This window comes from Alnus glutinosa, chromosome 6, assembly GCF_958979055.1.
Source record: "Alnus glutinosa chromosome 6, dhAlnGlut1.1, whole genome shotgun sequence".
Lineage (NCBI taxonomy): Eukaryota > Viridiplantae > Streptophyta > Magnoliopsida > Fagales > Betulaceae > Alnus > Alnus glutinosa.
This window is the reverse complement of record NC_084891.1, coordinates 4,573,230-4,599,338: the sequence shown is the minus strand read 5'-3', so window position 1 is coordinate 4,599,338 and position 26,109 is coordinate 4,573,230. Positions and strand designations below refer to the sequence as shown.

General features: G+C 35.3%; 3 protein-coding genes and 1 long non-coding RNA gene across 4 annotated transcripts; 1 reads left to right on the top strand and 3 right to left on the bottom strand.

The window, feature by feature from the left end:
- The first annotated feature begins 10,111 nt into the window (after positions 1-10,111).
- Positions 10,112-12,405, top strand: LOC133871411 (uncharacterized). The gene is made up of 2 exons (XR_009900854.1): positions 10,112-10,498; positions 12,115-12,405. It is a non-coding gene; the product is annotated as an uncharacterized LOC133871411 (long non-coding RNA).
- A 196-nt stretch (positions 12,406-12,601) lies between these two features.
- LOC133871427 (putative UPF0481 protein At3g02645) lies at positions 12,602-14,002 on the bottom strand. The gene has a single exon (XM_062308883.1). It carries the CDS (start codon positions 14,000-14,002, stop codon positions 12,602-12,604), a length of 1,401 nt encoding a protein of 466 aa, XP_062164867.1.
- A 6,312-nt stretch (positions 14,003-20,314) lies between these two features.
- LOC133871426 (putative UPF0481 protein At3g02645) lies at positions 20,315-20,865 on the bottom strand. Its single transcript, XM_062308882.1, has 2 exons — positions 20,449-20,865; positions 20,315-20,332 (listed from the first exon to the last, which is right to left on the bottom strand). Exons 1-2 carry the CDS (start codon positions 20,863-20,865, stop codon positions 20,315-20,317), a joined length of 435 nt encoding a protein of 144 aa, XP_062164866.1.
- Positions 20,866-20,970: 105 nt separating this feature from the next.
- On the bottom strand, positions 20,971-21,645 carry LOC133871425 (UPF0481 protein At3g47200-like). The gene has a single exon (XM_062308881.1). The coding sequence runs from the start codon at positions 21,643-21,645 to the stop codon at positions 20,971-20,973; it is 675 nt and encodes a 224-aa protein (XP_062164865.1).
- Between the last annotated feature and the right edge of the window lie 4,464 nt (positions 21,646-26,109).

Here is a 26,109-nt window from a genome sequence, read left to right as displayed (position 1 = left end):
CAATAGAAATCGGCTTTTAGGCCTAAATGTAGCGCCTCGGATTTTTAAACCCAAAAATAGAGCATTTTAAATTAAAATTTAAGATTGGATAAAATATTTAATCCAAAGCTGACGTTCGATCCTCAGTTTATGGCAATAGATCCACTAATTCTGGCACTCAAGCGTAACTGCGCTCGAGCGACTAAAATGCTGTAAAGAACAGTATTCACGCCTAACAGCTAGGAGGTTATTATAAGGCTCTAATAATAATATTGCTGAGTGATCTAACTAATAAATTAGACAGACTTAAATAGTCAGTAAATTAGTTGATATAATAATATTATTGACGTTATAATATTATTGTGTGATATTTAATGTGCATTATAATATTATTAGTGTAATAATATTATGGGATAATTACACTTTACCCCTCTAATTTATCTACGGGGTGACGATTTAGCCCCCAATGTACCAAAATTGTTAAATGACCCTCCTGAACTTACCAACGCGTGGCAAAATTTATCTTCCGTTCAGTCGCCCGTCTGTTTGGACGGAAAGTCGGTCACGTGTGTTGCACATGACCGTTTAAGACATATCCCCTCCCCAAAATACCCCCTCCTCATCTGGCCTTTGTACCCCGTGCATGACTTAGACTTTTCGAAATGATATTCAAGCTGTTACATGGCTTCTTCAGCTCATCTTTGCCTCACCGTCCTCATTCATCTTGGCACAATACTTGAATAAACTCCCATCGAAATAGCACCTCACAGCTTCTTTAGATAGCATGCCTTCCTTGTCCCTGGCGAGTACATACAGAATCCCCCACTCCATCCTTGATGCAACCCTGCAATCCACAACCATACCTGTTAGTTAGCGTGAGCATCCCTACAAGAGCAAGCGAGCGCGAGAGCCTAAAGGTCTATATATAGAAGGTGGCAAAACGATTAACGAGCATCCAAAGATGTCAAATGCATCTCGATTCATTTGTGTCATGTCCCGCAGCTCTCTAAGCGTCAACTTGTCTGGAACAGTACGAGCATATTTATTGAACATGTTTCCAGTCTCCAGATTCACCGTCACATACTTGCAATTTCGTGGAACAACAACCATGGAGTTCAATGAATCCATGGGAACATGGTTGTATGCTCTGTTAACCTCTGTTTTACTCAACTAAAACAGAGGATTTGATGGAGCGTTTTTTTTGGTGTGATATTGGAATCCCTAATGTTTGTTTCTGATGATACGCGCAAGCTAGCAAGAAACCGAACACAAACCAAGTTGTCATAAATTCTGTGTCACATGCCTTAGCACCCGTGGCAAATAAGTCACTGGACCGAACACAAACCAAGCTGGTGCCAAATACCAGAACCAATTCAGCAACATCGGGAAAAAAGAAAAAAAAAACTGATTTATATATGCACTACTCTGTATTTTATCTGGAAACAATTGCCAACATGAATTTGTAACCATCTGTGTGTTTCTCTCTACCCACCCTTTTGTCAGACCATTGGAGGCTTTCAGGAATAGTTTGACCTCTTATGCATTAACAAGCCATACAGTTATCTATGAAAAGAAGCCTACTTCCTAATCACCCTCTCACATAACTAAAGTAGTGATCAAAACTCCCAAGTTTTTAAGATACAATCGAAAGATGAAGGTAAACACAAGCTAGTCCATTCTCTGTTATCCTTGGGATTGATCGAGAACAAACTTTCTTGATATTCTACACGTTAATTTTCATGTACTCTACTTCTTGCAGTTACTAGGTTGGATGCATCGTAAATTCCGCAAAAATAGCAGCGACCCCCTTAAGGATTTTGTCATTGGTAAGAGTACATGTGCCACACACATCTTTCTGATAACATCTTCCAACTGTAAGCTTCAATCACCTAAATGATACCCATCAAAATAGGTTGCAGTAGAGACAAAAACAAGGGATGTCCAAAAGAGAAAGCCATTATATGATTTTTGCAACTGCACTGCTAATAACCGTTTGTACTCCACCTTCCTTCAATTTTCAATTACATTCTTGAATTGGGTTTCCCATGCATATAATTTAAACACCTTCATGTTCACTAGAGCCTCAGAACTAGCCCTCAGTCTCTCATCCTGTGCAGCCATAAGCTTACTTTGAAACTTATGCTGGAACTTCGCAAGTGAAGCATTGCAAAGCATCGTGAGGATTATCACCACCAGTGTTGCAATTGTTGCTAGCCTCACTGCACGATATAGTATTACTAATGCAATACAAAGCTGGAAACTTGTTGTCCAAGTTTGGTGGAACTAAAATGGGAGTGCTTGAGTGCGTTGAGGTCCTGGACGAACTTGCCGAGTCGGAAGGCTTTGCGGCTTAGTCCCACGCTGGACTCGAAGCTCTTGAGCTGGCCAGTTAGGGCTATGGTTTTGGGGAGCATTGAGGAGGCGAGGACGATCATGGTGGCGTACCTGGAAATCTTGAGGAGCTTGTCCACGCCAATCTTGGAGTGAAGGACAAAGACCAAATAAGCTGTTGGCCTGTTGTGGTTGGAAAATGGCTTGTGGCATCAGATTGATTAAGTTCTATGAGTTGTGCAAAGAGAGGGAGAGAGAGACAGGGAGAGGGAGAAGGCCTTAATTGTGTCTGGCTATCAAATATAGTTTTTTTTATTTTTTTATTTTTTTTTACAAACCACCTTTGTTTGCACATATGCATGCAAATACATGTAAAAATGATGGTCCAAGTTTTGTCGCTAATGAAAGTTTTGTTTTAAACAAAACGGTGCGTTTGTCAAAAAAAAAAAATGTTGCCTTCAACTTCATCTTCTTCAACCTGTGGCAGCGGCTGGTGACTGGTTTTTATTTCTGTTTTCCTTTGTAAATCCAACTTGGTTTCCAGTGGTAGTTGAGGAGCATTGTCGAAATGTTGGTCTGAGGTATTTGGGTTGCCATCTTTATTTTTTCCTTCTCTATTTTTTGGGTTCTCTCTGTTTCTGGGTATGTTTGTGAGTTCTTGAGCCAATGACCTTCGAATATGCATACCAAACAATCTTGTCTTCTTCGCTTTCTTTCTTCTGGTTTACATAGCTCTTCTTCTACAGTCGTCTTCGTCGGTTCATTTTGAGGATGCGGCGTCTCTTGTTCGGTGTTCATTGCGCGAGTGCCATCACAAGGTAAGGTGAGACAGAGCTTTTTCTTTTATTTACTCTCCGAATATTTCGAACATATTTTTGGATTTGACCCATTTGGCTCAACTTGATTTTTGCGGATGGATACAGGTCTTAACCACACGTACGGCACACAGATTCATACATATACAAAAAGACAGAGAGAGAGATGGTCTCAGTTGCCTCTATTCCTCTCTTCTCCAACGACAATCGCACGAGACCTGTAGAAGAAGAAGCAGAAGCTACTTGGCTTAGCAATCACTCTGTCTGTCTGTCTGTCTCTCTCTCTTTCTTTGCTGAGGCTATCCATGGCATATCCGGCTTTGCCCAAGCTTCTCATCCTCTGCTCTCTCCTTGTGTTCGTTCAATTGGGTTCGCGTGTTCGAGCTCAGCTTGAGGAGTCCAGCTTGAAGCTGATGACTGACGCGTTTGAGTGGCCGAAGACAATCTTGTTGCTGTATGACGATGAGTATGGCGGTGAGGGAAAAGAGGATGACAAAATGGATGGTGGGTAGTCAGGGTGTAGGTCTTTGTTTTGGCATATGCGATGGAATGGGTATGTGCGGGGTATAAAGGCTGATGGGGGGGTATTTTGGGGAAGTAATATGTCTTAAACGGTCACGTGCAACGCACGTGACCGATTTTCCGTCCAAATGGACGGGCGACTGGACGGAAGGTAAATTTTGCCACACGTTGGCAAGTTCGGGAGGGTCATCTAACAATTTTGGTACATTGGGGGGTAAATCACCACTCCGTGGGGGGTAAAGTGTAATTATCCTTAATATTATTAAGAAAATAATATTAATTATGAAATGAATTAGATTTAAAAGGTTTAAATTATACCCTTAATGTGATAGATTAATTGGTAAAGACCTAATCTGTAAAACATTTACAGATAAAAATATCTGTAGTAAAAATATCTGTAGATTGTTATGAATGCATTCATGCATGTGGTGGATGACCATTTAGTTTCATCTCTTAGAATTATATACATTCATGTCATCTTTTAGAATTCCATAACATTCATGTAATACATTGATGTAACATTTTAATTCATATACTACCCTTTTATATTCTTTAACCTCACATTGTGATTCCATGTCTATAAAAGGGAGTATTGAGTTGTATGTAAAGACATACAATAATAAAGAAGAACCATACATAGTTCTTGAAGAACTAGTTTCATGTATTGCAATATCTTTATCTTGTCTTGTTATTTTATTGGATTTTACAACACGTTATCAACACAAAGCTCTAGCCAGTTGTGTTCTTTTGATCTTCAACATAAAAAAAACTATCCGTGAGATATTCTCAATTCATTGTAAGTCTCTTTAATATTTAGTAATCTTATTATTTATTTTGTTAATTAACGTTCTAACATATGCTCAAAATTTTTTAGTGTTTTAAGAATCATATTATAACATATGAATCTTATGATCTATGTGAGACTAATATGAACTAAAGTGTTATCATTATAATGCTATGAATCTTGGAAATGCTATTAGAAAAGAAAAATCAAGCATCCCAGCAGGCTCGCGCTAAAGCAATGATTTTTCTTTGTCATCATCTGCATGATTAATTTTTTTTTAAAAAAAGATTGAGTACATTCCAGTAAAAGATCCTTTGACCTTGTGGAATAGTTTAAGGGAGAGATATGAGCACCAAAAGACAACTATCCTCCGAAAAGCTCCTGATAGTTGGATGCTCCTGAAGTTATACTTTTTAAAATCAGCTCACAATTAAAATTGTGTGGAGAAAAAGTCACTGATGTGGATATGTTAGAAAAAACATATACCACATTTCATGCCTCGAATGTGCTCCTGCAATAGCAATATTAAGAGCGTAATTTCATAAGATATTCTGAACTAATATCTTGTCTTCTAGTGGCTAAGCAAAACAACAAGCTATTAATGAAAAATCATTAATGTCGTCTAATGGGTTCTACACCATTTCCTGAAGCAAATGGAACCTCATTTCATGGTAATAAAGGAAATCGTGGTCGTGGATGTGGACGTGGTAGAAAAAATTATAGAGGTCAAGGGAACGTACTCATAATTCTTACAAAAAAAAAAAAATGCTCCTTACCACCAAAAGTGGAACCGCACTGAGGCGAAACAAAATAAAAACAAAAGTTTATAGAATAAACCTACAAAGAACTATGAAGATAAATGCTACAGGTGTGGTATGAAAGGACATTGGTCACGTACTTGTCGTACGCCTAAACATCTGGTAGACCTGTATCAAGCCTCCATAAAAGGAGAAAGAAAAAGGGATTGAAATGAATTTAATTAATCACAGTGATCATTTAGATCCTCTGATTTTTCTTGATATTCTAAATGGAGAGGGTATCACTCATCTTGATATTTCTAATTTCTTTGTAAACTCTAACAAAAAAACTGATATTTTGATTGGAGATTAATATGTTTTCATTATGTCTTAATCACATTATGTTTACATTGTCAACTTTATTTGTATTTTCTTTTTGAGTAATGAAATTTAATATATATTTTATTTATATATGGAGGCATGAGCCATATTGATGGAATGATTCAAGATAAGAAATATTTTTAAAATTTAATATTAAACAAAGCTAGTGCCAATACAATATCAAGTTCATCAAACTTAATTAAAGGCTCCGGAAGAGCAAATATCATATTGTCAAAAGAAAAAAAAAATTTTATTGACGATGCTTTTCATTCTTCTAAATCTAGAAGAAATTTAATCAGTTTTAAGGATATTTGTATAAATAGTTATCAACTGATAACCACTAATGAAGGCAGTGACGAATATCTTTATATTACTTCAATAATTTCGGGCCAGAAGCTCATATTGGAAAAATTGTATGCTTTCTCTTCTACGATGCATTATACAATAATAAGAAAAATTGAATCACATGTTATGATGCATCAGAAGTGCTCTAATCCAAAGATGTTTATGCTTTGACATGATTGTCTTGGACATCTGAGAACAATTATGATGCGTCGAACAATTGAGAACTCTCATGGGCATCCCTTAAAGAAATAGAAGATTCTTTTACCAAGTGATTGTCCTTGTACTGCATGTTCTCAAGGTAAACTTGTTATAAAATCATTCTCTTCTAAGGTAATTGTTAAATCTCTATCATTTTGACAAAAAATTCAAGAGAATATATGTGGGTCGATTTACCCTCCATGTGAGCTATTTATATATTTTATGGTTTTAATAGATGCATCAACTAGATGATCACATGTTTGCTACTCATAATGTTGCATTTGCTACACTTCTTGCCCAAATAATTAGATTATAGGCACAATTTCTTGATTTTCCAATTCAATCTATTCAGATGGATAATGCGGGTGAATTTACATCTCAATCATTTTTATGACTATTGCATGTCAATCGGTATTAATGTTGAACATCATGTTGCTCATACTCAAACTCAAAATGATTTAGCTTAATTGTTTATTAAACGACTTCTGTTAATTGCTTTACATTTGTTTATGAAAACAAAATTTTTTGTTTCTGCTTGGAGACATGCAATATTACATGTTGCATTATTAGTTGAGATCAACCACCAAATATTTTTCATTTTCGCATTTTTGGTTGCGTTGTATATGTTCCAATTGCTCCACTTTAGCGCTCTAAGATGGGACTTCAACGTAGACTTTGGATTTACATTGGTTTTGATTTTCCCTCCATTATTAGATACCTTGATCTTTTAACTGATAATATTTTTAAAGCACGTTTTGAAGATTGTCATTTTGATGAAAATATATTCCCATCACTAGGGAAAGAAAAGTTGTTGCCAGAAGCACGACAAGAAATCACTTGAAATAATTCAACCTTTTTTCATTTTGATCATCGTACAAATCAATGTGAACTAGAAGTTCAGAGGATCATTCATTTGCAGAGTGCTGCAAATCAATTGCCGGATTCATTTATTGACAACAAGAAAATAGTTAAGTCTTACATTCCAACTGCTAATACTCCAGCTAAGATAGAGGTCCCTGTAGGACAATCAATTAATACAGCAGCAACTAAGTCTAAGGCACACCTAAAGCATGGAAAACCAATCGGTGCAAAGGATAAGATTCCCCAGAAGAGAAAAGTACAAGGAAATGAAATCGGCGCTCCTGAAGAGGCCTTACCCACAAAACAGGCAACAAAAATTGATTCATCCAAACTTTCTGTACAAAATTCTTCTGGAAATGAATCCCCCAAAGAGGAACTACTTGAAGAGGAATCTTCTGAAGAGTTACCCCTTGAAGAGGGACAGGCACCTGAAATAATGAGATCTCAATAAATTATATAAGTACATGAGAAATATTGGATAGAAACAAAACTGTTGTCAACATCATATTTTCATTTTAAGTTGCATTTGACAATGCTAGAAGTAATGATGATATTGAACCACAATCCGTCGAAGAATGTCGACGTAGAAATGATTGGCCAATGTGGAAGGAAGTAATTCAGGCAGAATTGTACTCACTAGCAAAACGTGAAGTATTTGAACCTGTGGTCCAAACACCTGAAGGTGTATAGCCTATTGGATACAAGTGGGTATTTGTACGAAAAAGTAACGAGAAAAATGAAATTGTGAGATACAAAGCAAGACTTGTTGAACAAGGTTTTCTGCAGAAACATGGTATTGATTATGTAGAAACATATTCCATTATAGTGGATGCAATTACATTTAGATTTTTTATTAGTTTGGTAGTTACAGAAAGTTTGGATATGTGTTTAATGGATGTGATTACAGCATATTTATATGGATTACTTGATAATGATATATACACGTAAATCCTTAAAGGATACAAAATGTCTGAAGCGTATAATTCAAAATCCTGAAGTATTTATTCTAACTAGCTATAAAGATCTTTATAAGGGTTAAAGCAATCTAGACGCATGTGGTACAATGGTCTTAGTGAATATTTATTGAAAAAAGGATTTGAGAATAATAAAATTTGTTTATGCGTTTTCATTAAGAAATCAAAATCTTTATTTGCTATCATTGCAGTTTATGTAGATAATTTAAATCTTGTTGAAACTTCAGAAGAGCTTACAAAAACTGTCACTTATTTAAAAAAATGAGTTTGAGATGAAATATTTTGGAAAGACAAAATTTTATCTTGGCTTACAGAATAAACATTTTTCAAATAGAATTCTTGTTCATTAATCAACATACACATAAAAGTCCTAAAGTACTTTTACATGGAGAAAGCTCATCCTTTGAGCACTTCAATGGTTGTTCAATCACTTGATGTGAAAAAAAGACCATTTTCTCTCTCGAGAAGATGACGAAGAAATTTTTGGTCCTAAAGTACCATATCTTAGTGCACTTTGTGCTCTAATGTATCTTGAAAATTGCACACGACTTGATATAGCATACCAATTCGAAGGCATTGAAATGAGGTTAAACATGTTTTACGTTATATTCGTGGAACAGTTGACATGTGATTATTTTATCCAAAATGTTCAAATTTATAGTTAATTGGATATGTAGATGCGGGTTTTCTTTCTGATCCGCATAAAGGTAGATCTCAAACAGGATATCTATTTACATGTAGAAGTACTGTTGTTTCATGGAGATCTGTCCAACAAACACTTGTTACTACTTTTTCAAATCACTCAAAAATTATTGCAATTCATGAAGCAAGTCGAGAATGCATATGGCTAAGATTAGTAATTCAACACATTCGAGAAAAGTGTGGTTTATCCACAATCAAAGATAATCTGACAATATTATATGAAGATAATGATGCTTGTATCACACAGATTAGAGGAAGATATATTAAAGCTGATAGAACAAAATACATTTCACCGAAATTCTTTTATACACATGAACTCCAGAAGAGTGATGATATTGAAGCAGATACGATCAAGTGACAATTTGACAGATTTATTTACCAAAACATTACCAACTGTAACATTTAAGAACTAGTAAATAACATTGGAATGCGACGACTCAAGGATCTTTCATTATAAACAATTGAAGTTTGTCATGCTAATGAGATGGAGTAAAAAGATTATGAGAATTGTATTCTTTTTCCTTGGCTAAGGTTTTTCCCATTGGGTTTTCCTTTGCAAGGTTTTAATGAGGTAGTTCTAAAGCATATGGCGGCACACAAGAATAATGTACTCTTTTTCTTTCCCCACATGTTTTTTTCTATTGGGTTTTCCTTGACAAGGTTTTAACAAGGCATATTCTTAGTGTTTGGTCATCTCAGGGAGAATGTTATGAATGCATTCATGCATTTGGGAGATAACCATTTAGTTCCATCTCTTGGAATTCTACACATTCATGTCATCTTTTAAAATTCCATAACATTCATGTAGAATTTTAATTCATGTACTACCATTTCATATTTCTTAACCTCACATTATGATTTCATGTCTATAAAAGAGAGTATTGACTTGTATGTAAAAACACACAATAATAGAGAAAAATTATACATAGTTCCTTAAAAACTAATTTCACATATTACAATATTATTATCTTTTCTTGTTATTTTATTGGATTTTACAACACATTAACTTAACCCGTAAGTTTACAAACAAAATATTTGTGGTTACTTTTCAATAAAACCGATCGTCCTCTCTTCAGTAAACCTCATTCCCTGTTCTTCTTGTTTTCCTCTCACACGCGAGAGCTGATACATTAGAGACGGTTTTCCATTTCCATCACCATCTTTTTGATATTTTAATAAAAAAAATAAAAATGTTTGCTGATGTGATCATCAGAGGATAAATTTTTATTTATTTTTTGATTAAAAAATAAAAAAGAGAGCGATAGGAACGGTTCCACAAATCATTTTTCCTCACAAGCACAGCTTCTTTTTCCTACTTTCTTGTCCTTTTCTCCTTTTCTTGCTCTCTTGTATGGGATAAGTAATGCTACACATCATCTCTGTCTTTCTTTTATCTTTATAATTGATGTAACTCTTAAAATCACAAATAATACTACACATCATCCTTGTCTTTCTTTTATTAGCTCTTAAAATCACAGTCAGATCAGAATCGAAGATAGAGTAAGAGACCTTGAGATTTAGAGAAATGGAAAGGGAAACCGAGAGAAACTTCCTGCTTCTTCCTTCTTTTCCTCATGTTCTCCTTGTTCTTCCCTCAACCAGCCAACACAGAGAGACCGAGAGTGAGACCTGAGAGATCGGGAGAACAGAGAGGGAGAACCGGAGAAGACCCGACTAACCCGAGAGACCCGTGAGTCGGTGATGGACCCAGAGACGATCGAAGGCACGATTTCCGGCCGATCGCCGATGTGTCGACGCCGGCGAAGCTAAGGGCGCGATTTCCGGTGGGTTTCCGGCGAGTGGCGTAGAAAAGCATCACGTGACCAAATTCACCATCTTTCTCGGTGGATTTTCTGGAAAATCTCCAAAGTGAGTAAACCTTGTGTTTTAGTTCGATTACAGGTTTATTATTGATCTTGAAGCCGGTTGTTCTTGACCGATTGTGGGTGTTTTTTCCCCTGCTTTGGCTGGATATGTGAACCCCTGTTGTTTGCCGATTACGTGAGTGTGTGTGTTTGTGTATTCTGGTATATGGGTTTCTTGATCGGCCGGTTGTGTGTGTGTGCTGATTTTGACCGAGTATTGTTCGGTTTTGGGTGTGCGTTTGGTTTGTGTTCGGTTGTTGATGGTGTTCGGTTGTTGATGGTGTTGTGATTTCCTTGCGTGTGTCTCGGCTGAGCCGTGTCTTGTGTTTTGGTGGGTTGGACCGATTCCCCTGTTTTGGCCGTGGGAGGTTTCGGCCGTGTGTTGATTTTGGTTGATAATTGTGGTATGAGGTGTTTTACTATTAGGCCGATTGAGTTGTTTTCTCTTGAGGTATTTGTGAACGGCTGGATGGTTTGTGGTGTTTATAGGGCTGAATGGGTATTAGGTTCTTAACCTCTTAGAGTTTGATTTTAGGTGAAATCTTAGTGTTTACAGTCTTGATGAATTGATGACCGAATTGATTATGAGAATTGGGTGTTTTGTTTTACTGTGAATTCTTTTCCTGCAGATTCGGTTGAGATATCATTTGAGTTGAGCTTTCTGCGGTCTGTTTGAGATAATTTGTTATTAAAGATTAATAAGTTTTAAATGGGTGATTTTATGCTCGTTAATGCTGACTGGGCTTTGATTTGGAATAGGGACCGATTATGGTGGAAATATAATATGAGATTCTGGGAAGAAAAATTGGTGTTTTTAAAATGGTTCTTTTGAGAGAAAAAGGGATGAGTATTATTGGATGAGTTTTGTGATTTATGAGAAAATATATATGAGTGTTTGTTATTGGATATTAATGACCAGATTAGGAACATGTTTATCGTATTTGGTCCCTTTGATTAAAATCATAGCGATGATATTAAGTTCCTTAAAGTCATGATAACGAATGTGAATGATTTTACAAGTAAAACGATAATTGTATCTACATGTATATAATTAGGATTCATAAGTGATGATGTTAATATTTTATGTACGTATATGTAATTATTGCTGATGATGAACTAAGAGGCTGCACCAAAGGGCTGTAGATATTAACATACTTGCTGAGAGTGATACTGGGTTCCCTAATATTGAAATTTTTGCTTTATTTAATTGTATACAATTAGTTTGGAACATTGCATATTTTACTGTAATGAATTATGAACCTGTTAGCAAGAAAGACCAAGGGTTTAAGTCCCAAGTCACTAACCAATCATGTAGACCAAGGGTTAATGTCCCAAGGCAAAGACCGAGAGTTTAGTCCCAAGGCACCAATCACCAATAGATGATAAGACTGGAGATGGTAAAAGACCAACGACACCAATATATGATAAGACTGTATTATGAGTTAAAGTCTCATGGCATCTATAAATGATAAAATCATATTATAAGTTAAAGTCTCACGGCATCTATAAATAAGACTGTGCATATGAATATGTTATTACATCATATTGTTGCATTGTGTATTGTTAAATAAATTAGTATTTCATTATATTATTGAAGGCAGTTAACTTACTTGATTATAGTATGGGGTTGTGGTAACATCCACAATCACATATTTGTTGGTGCAGGTTCAAAAGACGATGGATTTGATTATGCTAGCTTTAAAGATTTCAAGCCAACGTTTATATAGCTGATTGTATTTGGTTGTAATCATTTGTGTTTACATTCTTTTATATGTAATATGCTTAGAAAAATGTTCGTATGGGATAGAGTTTTCATGTATGTTCGAGTGTTGTTTGTGACACATGTTTTGATGTAATTAACAAAAAGAAAATTAAATATCTTCGGATAAATATCTAGAGGTATTTTAGTCAGCTCTGATGTGTTATATTCCTAAGTCTTTAAAAGAAAAATATATTTTGCTGTCAAATCTCAACTCTGATTGTGTCGTAATGTTATGATTGTGTCGCAATGTTACGTGAAAATCAAAAATTTTCACTTACGTCTTTTTGTAAAAAGGGGCGTCACAGAGATTTTCACTACCTTGGAGTGGTGAAATATACAGAGAGTTCATTTTGCCTTCCCAGACTGCATAACAGAACATACCGTTTGTATGATAGTAAGTATAAACAGAAAAATAGCTGCAAAAATCGAAATGGCGGCCCATGGTGATGTGAAATATTTTTCTTTCAAGTCTTCCTTCCACCTGTGCAATTTCTTATTCCACTTGTACAATTTCGCATTCCACCTGTGCAATGTTACCTTCCAGTACTTGTGCCATGGGATTATGTAGAAAGAGTTCAGCTCTTCATAAAGACTAGCAAAATAGAAGTCATACTGGTCCAAAATAGCCCCACCTGCAAGTTTGTAAAGAAAATCTGACCCTTCTTTGGTGTTGTTAAACCTATTCTCAACAATTCCCTCCTTCACCAGCAACTCTATATCCATGGGAGTTTCAAAAAGCTGATTCATAAGGATAACATAATCATTGATGTAGTTCTCACTGTAATGGTGTTGCTCAAAGGCCAGCGAATTTCGGATTATGAGTTCTGTTTCAGCACTGAAAATGAAACTTGGGATTTCCAGTATCCCGTTCTTTTTGTCAAATTTTATGTCAATTAGATTTTCGCTTCTCGATACCTGAAACCTGACTCCAGCCTCGTGTAGCTCTGTCACATTGGGCATGGTTAGTTTTTTCAGTTTCATTTGATGCTCCTTAACAGGCTTTAATTGCACGTGTCGTAGGAGATCAACAAAATGTTTAATTTTGAAATCACCAGAAGAGAACTCTTCCCATCTGTCTTCTATTCCCGGCGATTCCATTCTGAATTTGAAAAAGTATTCTATAAGCTGAACGAGTGTTGGATATTCCGACAGGACTTCTTTGTTGTATTTTTCGAAAAGATCCTTAAGAATGAAGAATGGAAGCTGATTTTCAAGCAGAAGCATGTCGGTCCATATGTCCTTTATCAGCCACAGTTCATTAAATATCCGATCATTTTCATCCAGCAGTTTACGGTCAGACGACTTGAGCAAGACCTCGACGATAAAGGCGGCGTCCACCAGAATCATTTTGACAAATTCATCAACGCTAAACTGAATGGTTTCTGCATAACAACTACGAAGTTTTGCTTCATTCTTCCTTACAAAGTCAACAAAAAACTTCAAGCTTTCGCCTGTCCGGTCAATAAAATCTTTGAGGTACCTCAATTTATGTTCTTCCATGGCTCTTAATCCTTGATGACCACCATGATGAAGTGGGCCAATGGAGACTACCTTAGGTGTGTAGGCACTTTCCTTGACACGGCGTAGTCGCTCAGAAACTTTATAAATAACACATTTAGTGGATAAAGGCCATAAGCTTTGCAAATCCTTTCCCATTGAATCTACCAATGCGTCTTCTATGTCGATTATGTCGATTAAATGAATATTGCTCATAATTTGCTTTCTTTCTCTGTCAACAAATTCCATTTTTCTGATCAAACCACTGAACAAACAAGTAATTGATTCTCTTTTTTGTTTACCCAAAAAAAAAATAATAAGTAAACAAATAACTAAAAAACAAGGAGAGAAAGAACAAAATCATTGCATCGGCAATTAACATAATGTGTCTATAAAAATATTATCAATATCATGCCTACACCAAAAGACTAAAGCACCTAGGCAGCTTAACAATAATGAAGTTTTGTGCTGACTATCAATGTGGGTGTGGCTTGTGCGGGGGCCTAATAGTCATAGGTTAAAACAAAAAGTAGTTAACTTTATCTATATATAAAATAACACAATACAATTAGATTAGTTAAGAAGAGGAAGAAGAAGAAGACTTATCAAATACAGAGTCTTCTCCATACTTTAGCCTCTGTAATATATATGTATCTTTTAGCTTTTTCCGTTCTTTGCTTGCAGAAAAAAAGAAAAAAAGAAAAAAAAAAAAAGGAAACTAAAAACAAAGGGAAGATCGAGTTGGACTGTCGAAGAGGCAATGAAGCTCAGCTCTAAGGACAATATATAATGGGTAGGCTTTAAAGTGTGAAAATGTGTTAATGTCAAGTTAATTGAAGAGGAATGGATCTATATAATTTTATTTTTCTAGGTGGTAAGGCCATCGTATCGATTTTTTTCTTTGGAAATTTTGGTGTTTAGCCAGAAGCTTTTTGTAATTTGGCTTAAATCCAGAATTTTATTTTATTTTTTATTTTATTTTTTATTTTTATTTTTTCAAGAATTATGTTGTGAGAGGCCTTTTCTATATGTTTTTTGGGGGACCGAATCACTATATGGATTTTTTTTCATTTTTTTTTTTTAAAAAAAATTTCTATAACCTAATTTGTAAGAAATTTTTATCTCTTTTTTTTTTTTAGATAATTGCACCACTGGTTCCTGAGGTTGGCCTAAATTACAAATCACAAACTGTGTTATAAAAAGTTCATGGATGGTCTTTGTGGTAAACTATAATTACGAATCACTCTATGAACCCATTTTTCGTCTACCAAGTTAACAAATTCTGTTAGTTTGCCATGTCATACTCAATAGGAAATCGACACGTGTCCATTACAATAAAATAAAATTATAATTATAAATAAATAAAACTTAAAAATTATTTAAAAAAAAAAAAAAATAGAAAGTAGTGAATGGGTGGTTGCCGGTTGGGCAGCCACCCCCAAAAACCCCTAGCCCCCGGAGGTAGCCAGGTAACCCCAGCCCCCAAGGGTGGCACGCGGACACCCCTGGCCACTAATTTTTATTTTATTTTTAAAAAAATAATAATTTTTTAAGTTTTATTTATTTATATTTTAATATATTTACATATATATTTTTTTTGGGTTTAGGGTTTACGAGGGCTCGGGCCATATAGTGGGTAACTTGAGGAATAAGATCCTCTAATTTTGCCCCTTGTAAAACAAGGACGGGCAAGTGAAATGAAGAGGATCCGTTTCTGTAACCTTTCTCATGTTTGTTTTTGGATATGACATGATTGCGTAAAGCATCACGACACTGAAATGTGTTATTATAGGCATACGAGGAAATGAGGTTTCTTTTGTGTTTTTGTGTTGTTGGGGTTGCTGCATGTTCTTGTTGCATATAGTGATTGATGCAAGTAATGTGGCTTAGCAAGTGTAAAGTTCTTGACAAATAATTTCTGTTCTCAAGATATATCTTATGTTAGAAAATAATATGGAAACAATAAAGAAAATATGAAGCCAAAAAAAAAATTATGAGGTATTTGACGTCGAAATAGTTCTCACGATAAATGAAGCCAAAAAGTTACCCTAGAATAGAATAGAGAAACTATGAGATTGTGTGTCTTTGCAAATGACCAAACCAAAACTCTAAAAGAATAAATGTTGAAACAAAATCAAATTTTGGGTCAACTCACTTCATGTTTATGCTACAACGTAACTAGAGTAAGGGTGTGTTTGGGATTGCGATTTTGTAAAAAAAAAATGCGATTTTAAAACAAATTACAGAAAATGAATCGATTGGGAACTGCGTTTTTAAAAAATTGCGATTTAAAAACGCAGAAAAGTGCATATTCAAATCGCAGGCAATGAAGTACTTTTTTGAAAACACAAATTTTAAAAGGCTAACCTGTGATTTTAAAGGCTAAACTATGATTTTGATAAACACTTAACTGCATTTTTAAAAATCATTTTTTTAAATCGCACATTTTTAAATCGTACTTTTTGAAATCGCAAACCCAAACGGACCCTAAACATAGGCAACTTTGAGCTTAACAAATAAATCTAAGCGATATTCAGAATATGTGTGTGTGCGCTATATATATATATATATATATATATATATATATATATATATATATAGCCCTTAAAAAAAGAGAGAGAAGAAAAGAGTACCTGCTATGGAGAAAGTTTGTTTTGTCGTAGTCTTTAGGGCACGAAATTAATGCAGTTTTACAGGCACAACCAAAAGATAAGAACTCCCCCTCTTTTTATAAGCAAAAATCGGAAAGTCCCTCTGCGGCAGTTGTAAGATACGTACAAGTTCCTCTAAACATGCATAGGCCCCACAGCAGCAATAATGAAGCCATGCAACACATGGTAGAATCTTTCAGCAATATGTGCATGGGGTTGGAAATGGTATTCTTCTTATTGTAAAAGGCTTACAGGAACCATCATTTGCCTTGCATTTCACTTAAAAGGGTTCGAGCTAGCAAGGGAACTACTTAAAGAAAGCATTACGAAGGATCGAATCACCACTTTCCTTGCATTTCACATGCATTCTGGATCAACACGCTGTTTATTAAATCATGACTTGTTTCAAAAGCTAAAGTCCATAAGAATAAGTAAATTTAATAATGTAATCAATATTTTAACACTCTTATGGTACATGGAGCAGGAGGAAACAAGTACAGTGATGATAATAAAATAAAGAAAAAAACGTACTACACTTACTCTCTTCTCCAAGTTCCACCTAATTAGATTATTCCCTAAATTTTAAAAAGTTGTAATCGACTTTAAGCCTTTAACTACCTAACTCTTTCACTTAGCCCATCCATTTGAATTTTCTATTAATCCGATGAAAAATATATATTATATGAGCGATACATGTGACGTAAAATACCCATTATACCCCAACATTAAATTCTACAAGCCGGGGTCTCAATGATTACAGACCCAGGGTCTGGCCGTCTGTCTCCACGACTAGAGACCCACCTTTTAAAATTTGGATGGTCCATGATGGACATTATAAATTGGATGGTAGTTTAAGTAGGGTAAGTATAGTTGGCGTGGTATAAACTACGACATCAAGTTTCAGATTTGATAACGCGTTTCAAAAAAGTAAAGGAAGCTTAACTGAACCTAAATTCGCGGAAATGACTATAGGATCTTCTTCAACTTTGTGCTTCAAATTTTGGAGAGATTGAGAAAATAAATTTGGTGGTAGATCTAAGGGAGGGAAAGATCCCATTCTTACCGAAGCCCACAAGCATCTAACATATAGAAACAAGAATATATTTAGAACAAATACGTTGCTTGGAAACTAGGAAAGGAAAAGGAAGATACCAAAACCTTCCCCACCAATTAAATATAAGAATCCAATTTAATTCTTTACGTTTCCAAGCTCCCGAAGCCTAAAAGTTACCATCCTTAAGAAAAAATAGCGCGAGGAAAAAATAGCACGACTCAGCACGAGATAGGTGAATGTAATAGGTTAAATCCAAAATTGGTCCTTGTGCTTTTGATGTTTATCAATCAGTACTTGGATTTTCAGAAGTAATAAAATTGGTCCTCGGGCTTTTTGGTTGTGTACAGTCATTCATTCTGTGTATTGCTGTCAAGAACTTTTTGCAACATATACCTAGAAAATCAGATAGTCCAATCAAATTACGACATCAATACAAATATCCATGCATGTAAGCCTTGCCAAATCAGCGCTCCATCAGTTTAGTGGTGGGGAAATCCCCTCTGCGGCTAGTGGTGAGTTTCTTCGGAAGTAGGTCATGGAGAGCTCCTGATGAGTGCAAAATATTTCATATTTAAACCCCTTAATGTACATTAGTTAATTCTTCAACTGTATCTTAATATAATGTTTTGTGTTAGATTTGTGTTTTTAGTGTTTTGAAGGTTGTTAAAGGAAAACGGCAACTTTAAGTTGAAAATGCAAAACTTGGAAGAAAGCATACTTTGAGAAGACGTAGATGATGTAGTTATGTTTAACTAAATCAATAAAATGATTCAATCAGAATTTCTCTAATTGGAGTTAAAATCGCATTGGATTAAATTTCAGATTGGATTAAATTTCAGATTCTGCACATTTTATAGTATTTTGGCCGTAACTTTCCACTCAAGTATCGAATTAAGTTGAAACTAGAGGCGTTGTAAAGCGAACTCAAAATACTATAAATTATTGTGAAATAGGATTTTCCTAATTCGGAGTCTTCTCTAGAGTACTTTAGTGATCCTCTGTAATATATATGTATCTTTTAGGTATTTCCGTTCTTTGCTTGCAGAAATGGATAAAAAAAAAAAAAAAAAAAAAAAAAAGGTAAAAGAAAAAAAAAAAAAAGGAAGAGGGAAACTAAAAACAAAGGGAAGATCGAGTTGAACTGTCGAAGAGGGAATGAAGCTCTAAGGAAAATAATGAGTAGGTTTAAAAATTGTGAAAATGTGTTATGTCAAGTTAGTTTAAGAGGCCATTGATCTATATAGTTTTATTTTTCTAGGGTGTAAGGCCATTAAATGGATTATTTTTTTTCTTTGGAAATTTTGGTGTTTAGCCTAGAAGCTTTTTGTTTGGCTTAAATCTACAAAATCACGAGTAGACTGCCATTTGCTTCACTCACGTGATAGACTTCACGTACAGACGCGAATGTGATGAGGGCTGATGGTAATCTTGACTCTTGTTGATCGACAACTGTTGATAGTTACCTAAACAATATGGTGATCGATGTAATACTAATTCCATCAATTTCTGCAACCCTTTTCGTTAAACTTTTTGAATTTTTTTGTTATTTGAACACAAAATATATCAATCAGATTCTCTTTACTTCCATAATTAAGATAGATCATCATGATTATTGATATGTTATAGTCATATCAAACGGAACATTGCCCAATTTAAAATAGGGGTAATTACCTTTTCCCCCCATGAACTACAGGCCAATGTCATTTTGCCCCCACGAACTACCATTTCGACCAAAAGAGAGCATCAAACTACCATTTTTACACACTTTGCTCCCTTCTGTCAGTCTAATTCATGCAAAGACGAAAATGCCCTAACTCAATTTTAAAAATGACTGAAATACCCTCATTTAAAAAGAAAAAGAAAAAGAAAAAGAAAGACTGAATGAAAGGGGTGGCGCCTGAGGTGGCCGGGTGGCCGCGCGGCCACCCTAGAAATGACCTAGGGTGGCCGCGCGGCCCCCCCAGGTTCTGGGGAGGCCGTGCGGCCACCCCTTAGGTCGGGGTGGGCCGCGAGCCACCTCAGAGGTGGCTCCGGCCACCTCTGGGGTGGCTCCGGCCACCTCTGGGGTGGCTCGCGGCCCACCCCGAAAGTTGGGTGGCCGCGCGGCCACCCTAGAAATGACCTAGGGTGGCCGCGCGGCCCCTCCAGGTTCTGGGGAGGCCGTGCGGCCACCCCTTAGGCCGGGGTGGGCCGCGAGCCACCCCAGAGGTGGCCGGAGCCACCTCTGGGGGTGGCTCGCAGGCCACCCGGCCACCTAAAGGGGTGGCTGCCGCCACCCCTTTTCCTTCAGGTTTTTGGATTTTTTTTTTTTTGTTTAATATATTAATTTTAATATTTTTTATTAATTACTGTAGAGGGTATTTTGGTCTTTAAGTCAAAATTAACGGTAAAAAATGGCATATTCCATCCAAAATTAACGGAATTCCTGACGGAAGGGGGCAACGTGTATAAAAATGGTAGTTTGATGCTCTCTTTTGGTCGAAGTGGTAGTTCGTGGGGGCAAAATGACATTGGCCGGTAGTTCATGGGGGGAAAAGGTAATTACCCCTAATTATTGACTACAAACAATAGTTTATAAGTTACAAGATTTATGGTTTAGATCTTCTGTATAATAATCTCATTAATTAGCACACTTAAACCATATTTAATACAACTTAAGTACTACATGTATATATAAAAAACAATATTTACATGCATGTGTAAAATGATCGATATGCCCCATGTTCTTAATAAAATTCAAAAAATAAACAACTTTATTTAATGAACCGAAAATGTCATACATACAATACAAATCGGCTTTTAGACCATAAACCCTTACATAATAACTGCGATGGAGTGGTGAAATAGACAGAGGTTTCAGTTTCCTTTTACAGACTGAATAACAGAACATACCGTTTGTATGATAATAAGTATAGACAGAAAAATAGCTGCAACAATCCAAATTAAATGTCGGCCCATGGTGTTTTGAAATATTTTTGTCTCAAGTTTGCCTTCCACTTGTGCCATCGGGTTTTGCTGTAAGTGTTCAGCTCTTCAGAAAGACTAGCAAAATAGAAGTTATCCTGGTCCAAAATAGCCCCATCCGCAAGTTTGTTAAGAAAATCTGACCCTCTGGTGTTGTTAAACCTATTCTCAACAATTCCCTCCTTCACCAGCAACTCTATGTCCTTGCGAGTTTCAACAAGCCGATTCATAAGGATAACATAATCATTGATGTAGTTCTCACTGTAATAGCATTGCTCAAAGGCCAGCGAATTTCGAATTGTTACTTCAGTTTCAGCACTGAAAATAAAACTTGGGATTTCCAGTATCCCTTTCATTTTGTCGAATTTTATGTCAAATAGATTTTCGCTTCTCGATACCTGAAACCTGACTCCAGCCTCGTGTAGCTCTGTCACACCGGGCATGGTTAGTTTTTTCAGTTTGATCATTTGATGCTCCTTAACAGGCTTTAATTGCACATGTCGTAGGAGATCAACAAAATGTTTAATTTTGAAATCACCAGAAGAGAACTATTCCCATCTGTCTTCTATTCCCGGCAATTCCATTATGAATTTGAAGAAGTATTCGGTAAGCCTAATGAGTGTCAGATTTTCCGACAGAACTTCTTTGCCGTATTTTTTGAAAAGATCCTCAATAATGAAGAATGGAAGCTGATTTTCAAGCAGAAGCATGTCGGTCCATATGTCCTGTATCAGCCACGGTTTCTTAAATATGCGGTCGTTTTTATCTTGCAGTTTAGGGGTAGACGACTTGAGCAAGACCTCGATGATGAAGGCGGCGTCCACCAGAATCATTTTGACAAATTCATCAACGCTAAACTGAATGGTTTCTGCATAACAACCACGAACTTTTGCTTCATTCTTCCTTACAAAATCAACAAAAAACTTCAAGCTTTCACCTGTCCGGTCAATAAAATCTCTGAGGTACCTCAATTTATGTTCTTCCATGGCTCTTAATCCTTGATGACCACCATGATGAAGTGGGCCAATGGAGACTACCTTAGGTGTGTAGGCACTTTCCTTGACACGGCGTAGTCGCTCAGGAACTTTATAAATAACACATTCAGTGGACAAAGGCCATAAGCTTTGCAAATCCTTTCCCATTGAATCTACCAATGGGTCTTCTATGTCGATTAAATGAATATTGCTCATAATTTGCTTTCTTTCTCTGTCAAAAAATTCCATTTTTCTGATCGAACAACTGAACAAACAATTAATTGATTCTCTCTTTTGTTTAGCCCAAAAAAAAAGGGTAAACAAATAACTAAAAACAATGAGAGAAAGAACAAAATCATTGCATCGGCAATATATTAACATAATGTGTTCATAAAAATATTATCAATATCATGCCTACACCAAAAGACTAAAGCATCTACGCAGCTTAACAATAATGAAGTTTTGTGTTGACTATCAATGTGGGTGTGGCTTGTGTGGGGGCCTAATAGTCATAGGTTAAAACAAAAAGTAGTTAACTTTATCTATAAAATAACACAATACAATTAGATTAGTTAAGAAGAGGAAGAAGAAGAAATACTTGCCAAATACGAAGTCTTCTCCGGACTTTAGTGATCCTCTGTAATATATATGTATCTTTCAGGTATTTCCGTCCTTTGCTTGCAGAAAAGAAAAGAAAAAATAAAATAAGGAAGAGGGAAACAAAAAACAAAGGGAAGATCGAGTTGAACTGTCGAAGAGGGAATAAAGCTCCAAGGACAATAATGAGTAGACTTAAAAAGTGTGAAAATGTGTAATGTCAAGTTAGTTTAAGAGGCCAATATTGATCTATATAGTTTTATTTTTCTAGGGTGTAAGGCCATTAAATGGATTTTTTTTTTCTTTGGAAATTTTGATGTTTAGCCTAGAAGCTTTTTGTTTGGCTTAAATCCACAATTTTTTTTTCCAACATTTTTGGTGAGAAAATCTTAAACAAAACAAAGACTACAAGACAAAAAGGTTGGACACACAAGAATCCCATCACCAATCGAATTTGTATTGCTCCGGCCACAAGCACCTTACGAACACGCATATGATTGCTTCAAAATCACGAGTAGACTGCCATTTGCTTCACTCAAGTGATAGACTTAATTCACGTACAGACGCGAATGTGATCATGAGGGCTGATGGTAATCTTGACTCTTAGCTTGTTGATCGACAACGTACTGTTGATAGTTACCGGCCTAAACACTATGGTGATCGATGTAATACTAATTCCATCAATTTCTGCAACCCTTTTCGTTAAACTGTTTGAATTTTTGTGTTATTTGAACAGTCTTATAATAATAGAATTCTTATCCTTTAAGAATCTAAGCGAATTCCATTCAAGAATCCAGTTATCTACCCACGATATGATTCCAAATGGATTCAACAGCATTAATTGCGAGCTAGTTACCTGCGGCTTTTTATTGTATTTACCTTGTATTGATGGCAAATTATTTTATTAGTATTGTCATGTATGTTAGAATAAAAATTAAATGATTAAATTTTTTTTTTTTTTTTGAAAAACTTTACTTATAATCTCTCATCTTTCACCAGTTTAAAAAAAAAAATCCAAACTTTAAAAAAGTGTCAATTTATGGTAACTTTCTCAGGTTCATTTTTGTTTTGTTTTGTTTTGTTTTTTTTTTTTTTTTTTTTTTTGGTGGGATTTGACATAATTGCAGAAAACATCAAGACACCGAAATGTGTTACTATATACGCATAGGAGGAAATGAGGTTTCTTTGTGTTTTTGTGTTGTTGGGGTTGGGTTGGGGTTGCTGCATGTTCTTTCTTGTTGCATATAGTGATCATCGATGCAAGTAATGTGGCTTAATTAGCAAGTGTTTGACAAATAATTTCTGTTCTCGATCAAGATATATCTGCTTATTTTGGAAAATAATATGGAGATAATTAATAAAGAAAATATGAAGGCAAACAGAAATTAGGAGGGATTTGACAAATTTAAATAGTTCTCAGGGTATAATGAAGCCCAAATGTTACTCTAGAATAAAATAGAGAAACTATGAGATTGTGTGTCTTTGCAAATGACCAAACCAAAACTCTAAAAGAATAAATGTTGAAACAAAATCAAATTTTGGGTCAACTACTGCGCGCATGTTTATGCTACAACGTAACTAACTAGAGTAAACATATATAGGCAACTTTGAGCTTAACAAATAAACCTAAGCGATATATATCAGAGTATGTATATATATATAGAAAGGTATACATAAAGCCCTTTAAAAAAGAAAAAAGAGAGAGAAGAAAAGAGTACCTGCTATAGAGAAAGTTTGTTTTGTCGTAGTCTTTAGGGCACGAAATTAATGCAGTTTTGCAGGCACAACCAAAAGATAAGAGCTCCCCCTCTTTTTATAAGCAAAAATCAGAGAGTCCCTAGCCTCTGCGGCAGTTGTAAGATACAAGTTCCTCTAAACATAGGCCCCACAGCAGCAGTAATGAAGCCAATGGTTGCAAAACATGGTAGAATCTTTGAGCAATATATGTGGGGTTGGAAATGGTATTCTTTCTTATTGTAAAAGGCTCACAGGAACCATCGTTTTCCTTGCATTTTACTTAAAGGGTTCGAGCTAGCTAGGGAACTAATTAAAGAAAGCATTACTAAGGATCGAATCACCACTTTCCTTGCATTTCACATTCTGATCAACACGCTCTTTATTAAATTATGATTTGTCTCAAAAGTTAAAGTCCATAAGAATAAGAAAATTTAATAATGTAATCAATATTTTAACACTCTTATGGTACATGGAGCAGGATGAAACAAGTACAGTGATGACAATATAATAAAGAAAAAAACTACACTAACTCTCTTCTCCAATTTCCATCTAATTAGATTATTTCCTAAATTTTAAAAAGTTGTAATCGACCTTAATTAAGCCTTTAACTATCTAACTCTTTCACTTAGCCCCTCCATTTGAATTTTCTATTAATCCGATGAAAAATATATATTATATGAGCAATACATGTGACGTAAAATACCCATTATACCCCAACATTAAATTCTACAATTTGGGGTCTCAATAATTACAAACCCAAGGTCTGGCCGCTTGTCTCCACGACTAGAGACCCACCTTTTAAAATTTGGATGGTCCATGATGGACATTATAAATTGGATGGTAATTTAAGTAAGGTAAATATAGTTTTTTTTTTTTTTTTTTAAAAGAAAAAAGAAAAAAGAAAAAAGAAAAAAGAAAAAAGAAAAAAGAAAAAAATAATAAGTGTAAACCGGCGTGGTATAAACTACGACATCAAGTTTAAGATTTGAAAACGCGTCTCAAAAAAGTAAAGGAAGCTTAACTGAAGCTAGATTCGCGGAAATGACTATAGGATCTTCTTCAACTTTGTGCTTCAAATTTTGGAGAGATTGAGAAAATAAATTTGGTAGTAGATCTAAGGGAGGGAAAGATCCAATTCTTGCCGAAACCCGCAAGCATCTGACATATAGAAACAAGAATATATTTAGAACAAATACGTTGTTTGAAAACTAGGAAAGGAAAAGGAAGATATCAAAACCTTCCCCACCAATTAAATATAAGAATCCAATTTAATTCTTTACCTTTCCAAGCTCCCAAAACCTAAAAGTTACCTTCCTTAAGAAAAAATAGCGAGGAAAAAATAGTATGACTCAACACAAGATAGGTGAATATAATGGGTTAAATCCAAAATTGGTCCTTGTGCTTTTGATGTTTATCAATCGGTACTTGGATTTTTAGAAGTAAAAAAAATTGGTCTCCGGGCTTTTTGGTTGTGTAAAGTCATTCATTCCGTGTATTGCTGTCAAGAACTTTTTGCCACATACCTAGAAAAACAGATAGTCCAATTAAATTACGACATCTATACAAATATCCATGCATGTAAGCCTTGCCAAATCAGCGCTCCATCAGTTTAGTGGTGGGGAAATCCCTTCTGCGGCTAGTGGTGAGTTTCTTTAGAAGTGGGTCATGGAGAGCTCCTGAAGAGTACAAAATATTGCATATTTAAACCTTTTAATTTACATTAGTTAATTTTTTAGGTGTATCTTAATCTAATGTTTTATGTTTTTACTGTTTTGTAGGTTGCTAAAGGAAAACGACAACTTTAAGGTGAAAAATGCAAAGCTTGAAAGAAAGTACACTTTAAGAAGACCTAGATGATGTGGTTATGTTTAACCAAATCAATGAAATGATTAAATCGGAATTTCTATAATTAGAGTCAAAATCGGATTGGATTAAATTTTAGATTCTACACATGTCATAGTATTTTGTCCATAACTTTCTTCTCAAGTTTTTGATTAAGTTGAAGCTAGCGGCGTTGGAAAGCTAACTCAAAATAATACAAATCATTGTGAAATAGAATTTTCCTAATTCGGACGTCTGCTATGCCAAAAGTGTCCTGCAATATAAGAACAAAAATTTGGACGAATATTATTTCGATTTGTACTAGGATTGCTTCCAAATTTGACTAGGAGATTGAAGTACGATTTTTCTGGAATTTTTTCATAATCATGTGTAGCTAATTTCTCAACTAAAGTTGAGGATGAAGCCTCATCGATGAAAAACAACAATACTTCCATGTAAGTCTTTATTATCCAATTTTATTTGGTGTAATTTTTTCAATGTTTTACTTCTTTTCAATGTGTAGAATGATTCTTAGATATCTTTTGTGATTCAAGGATA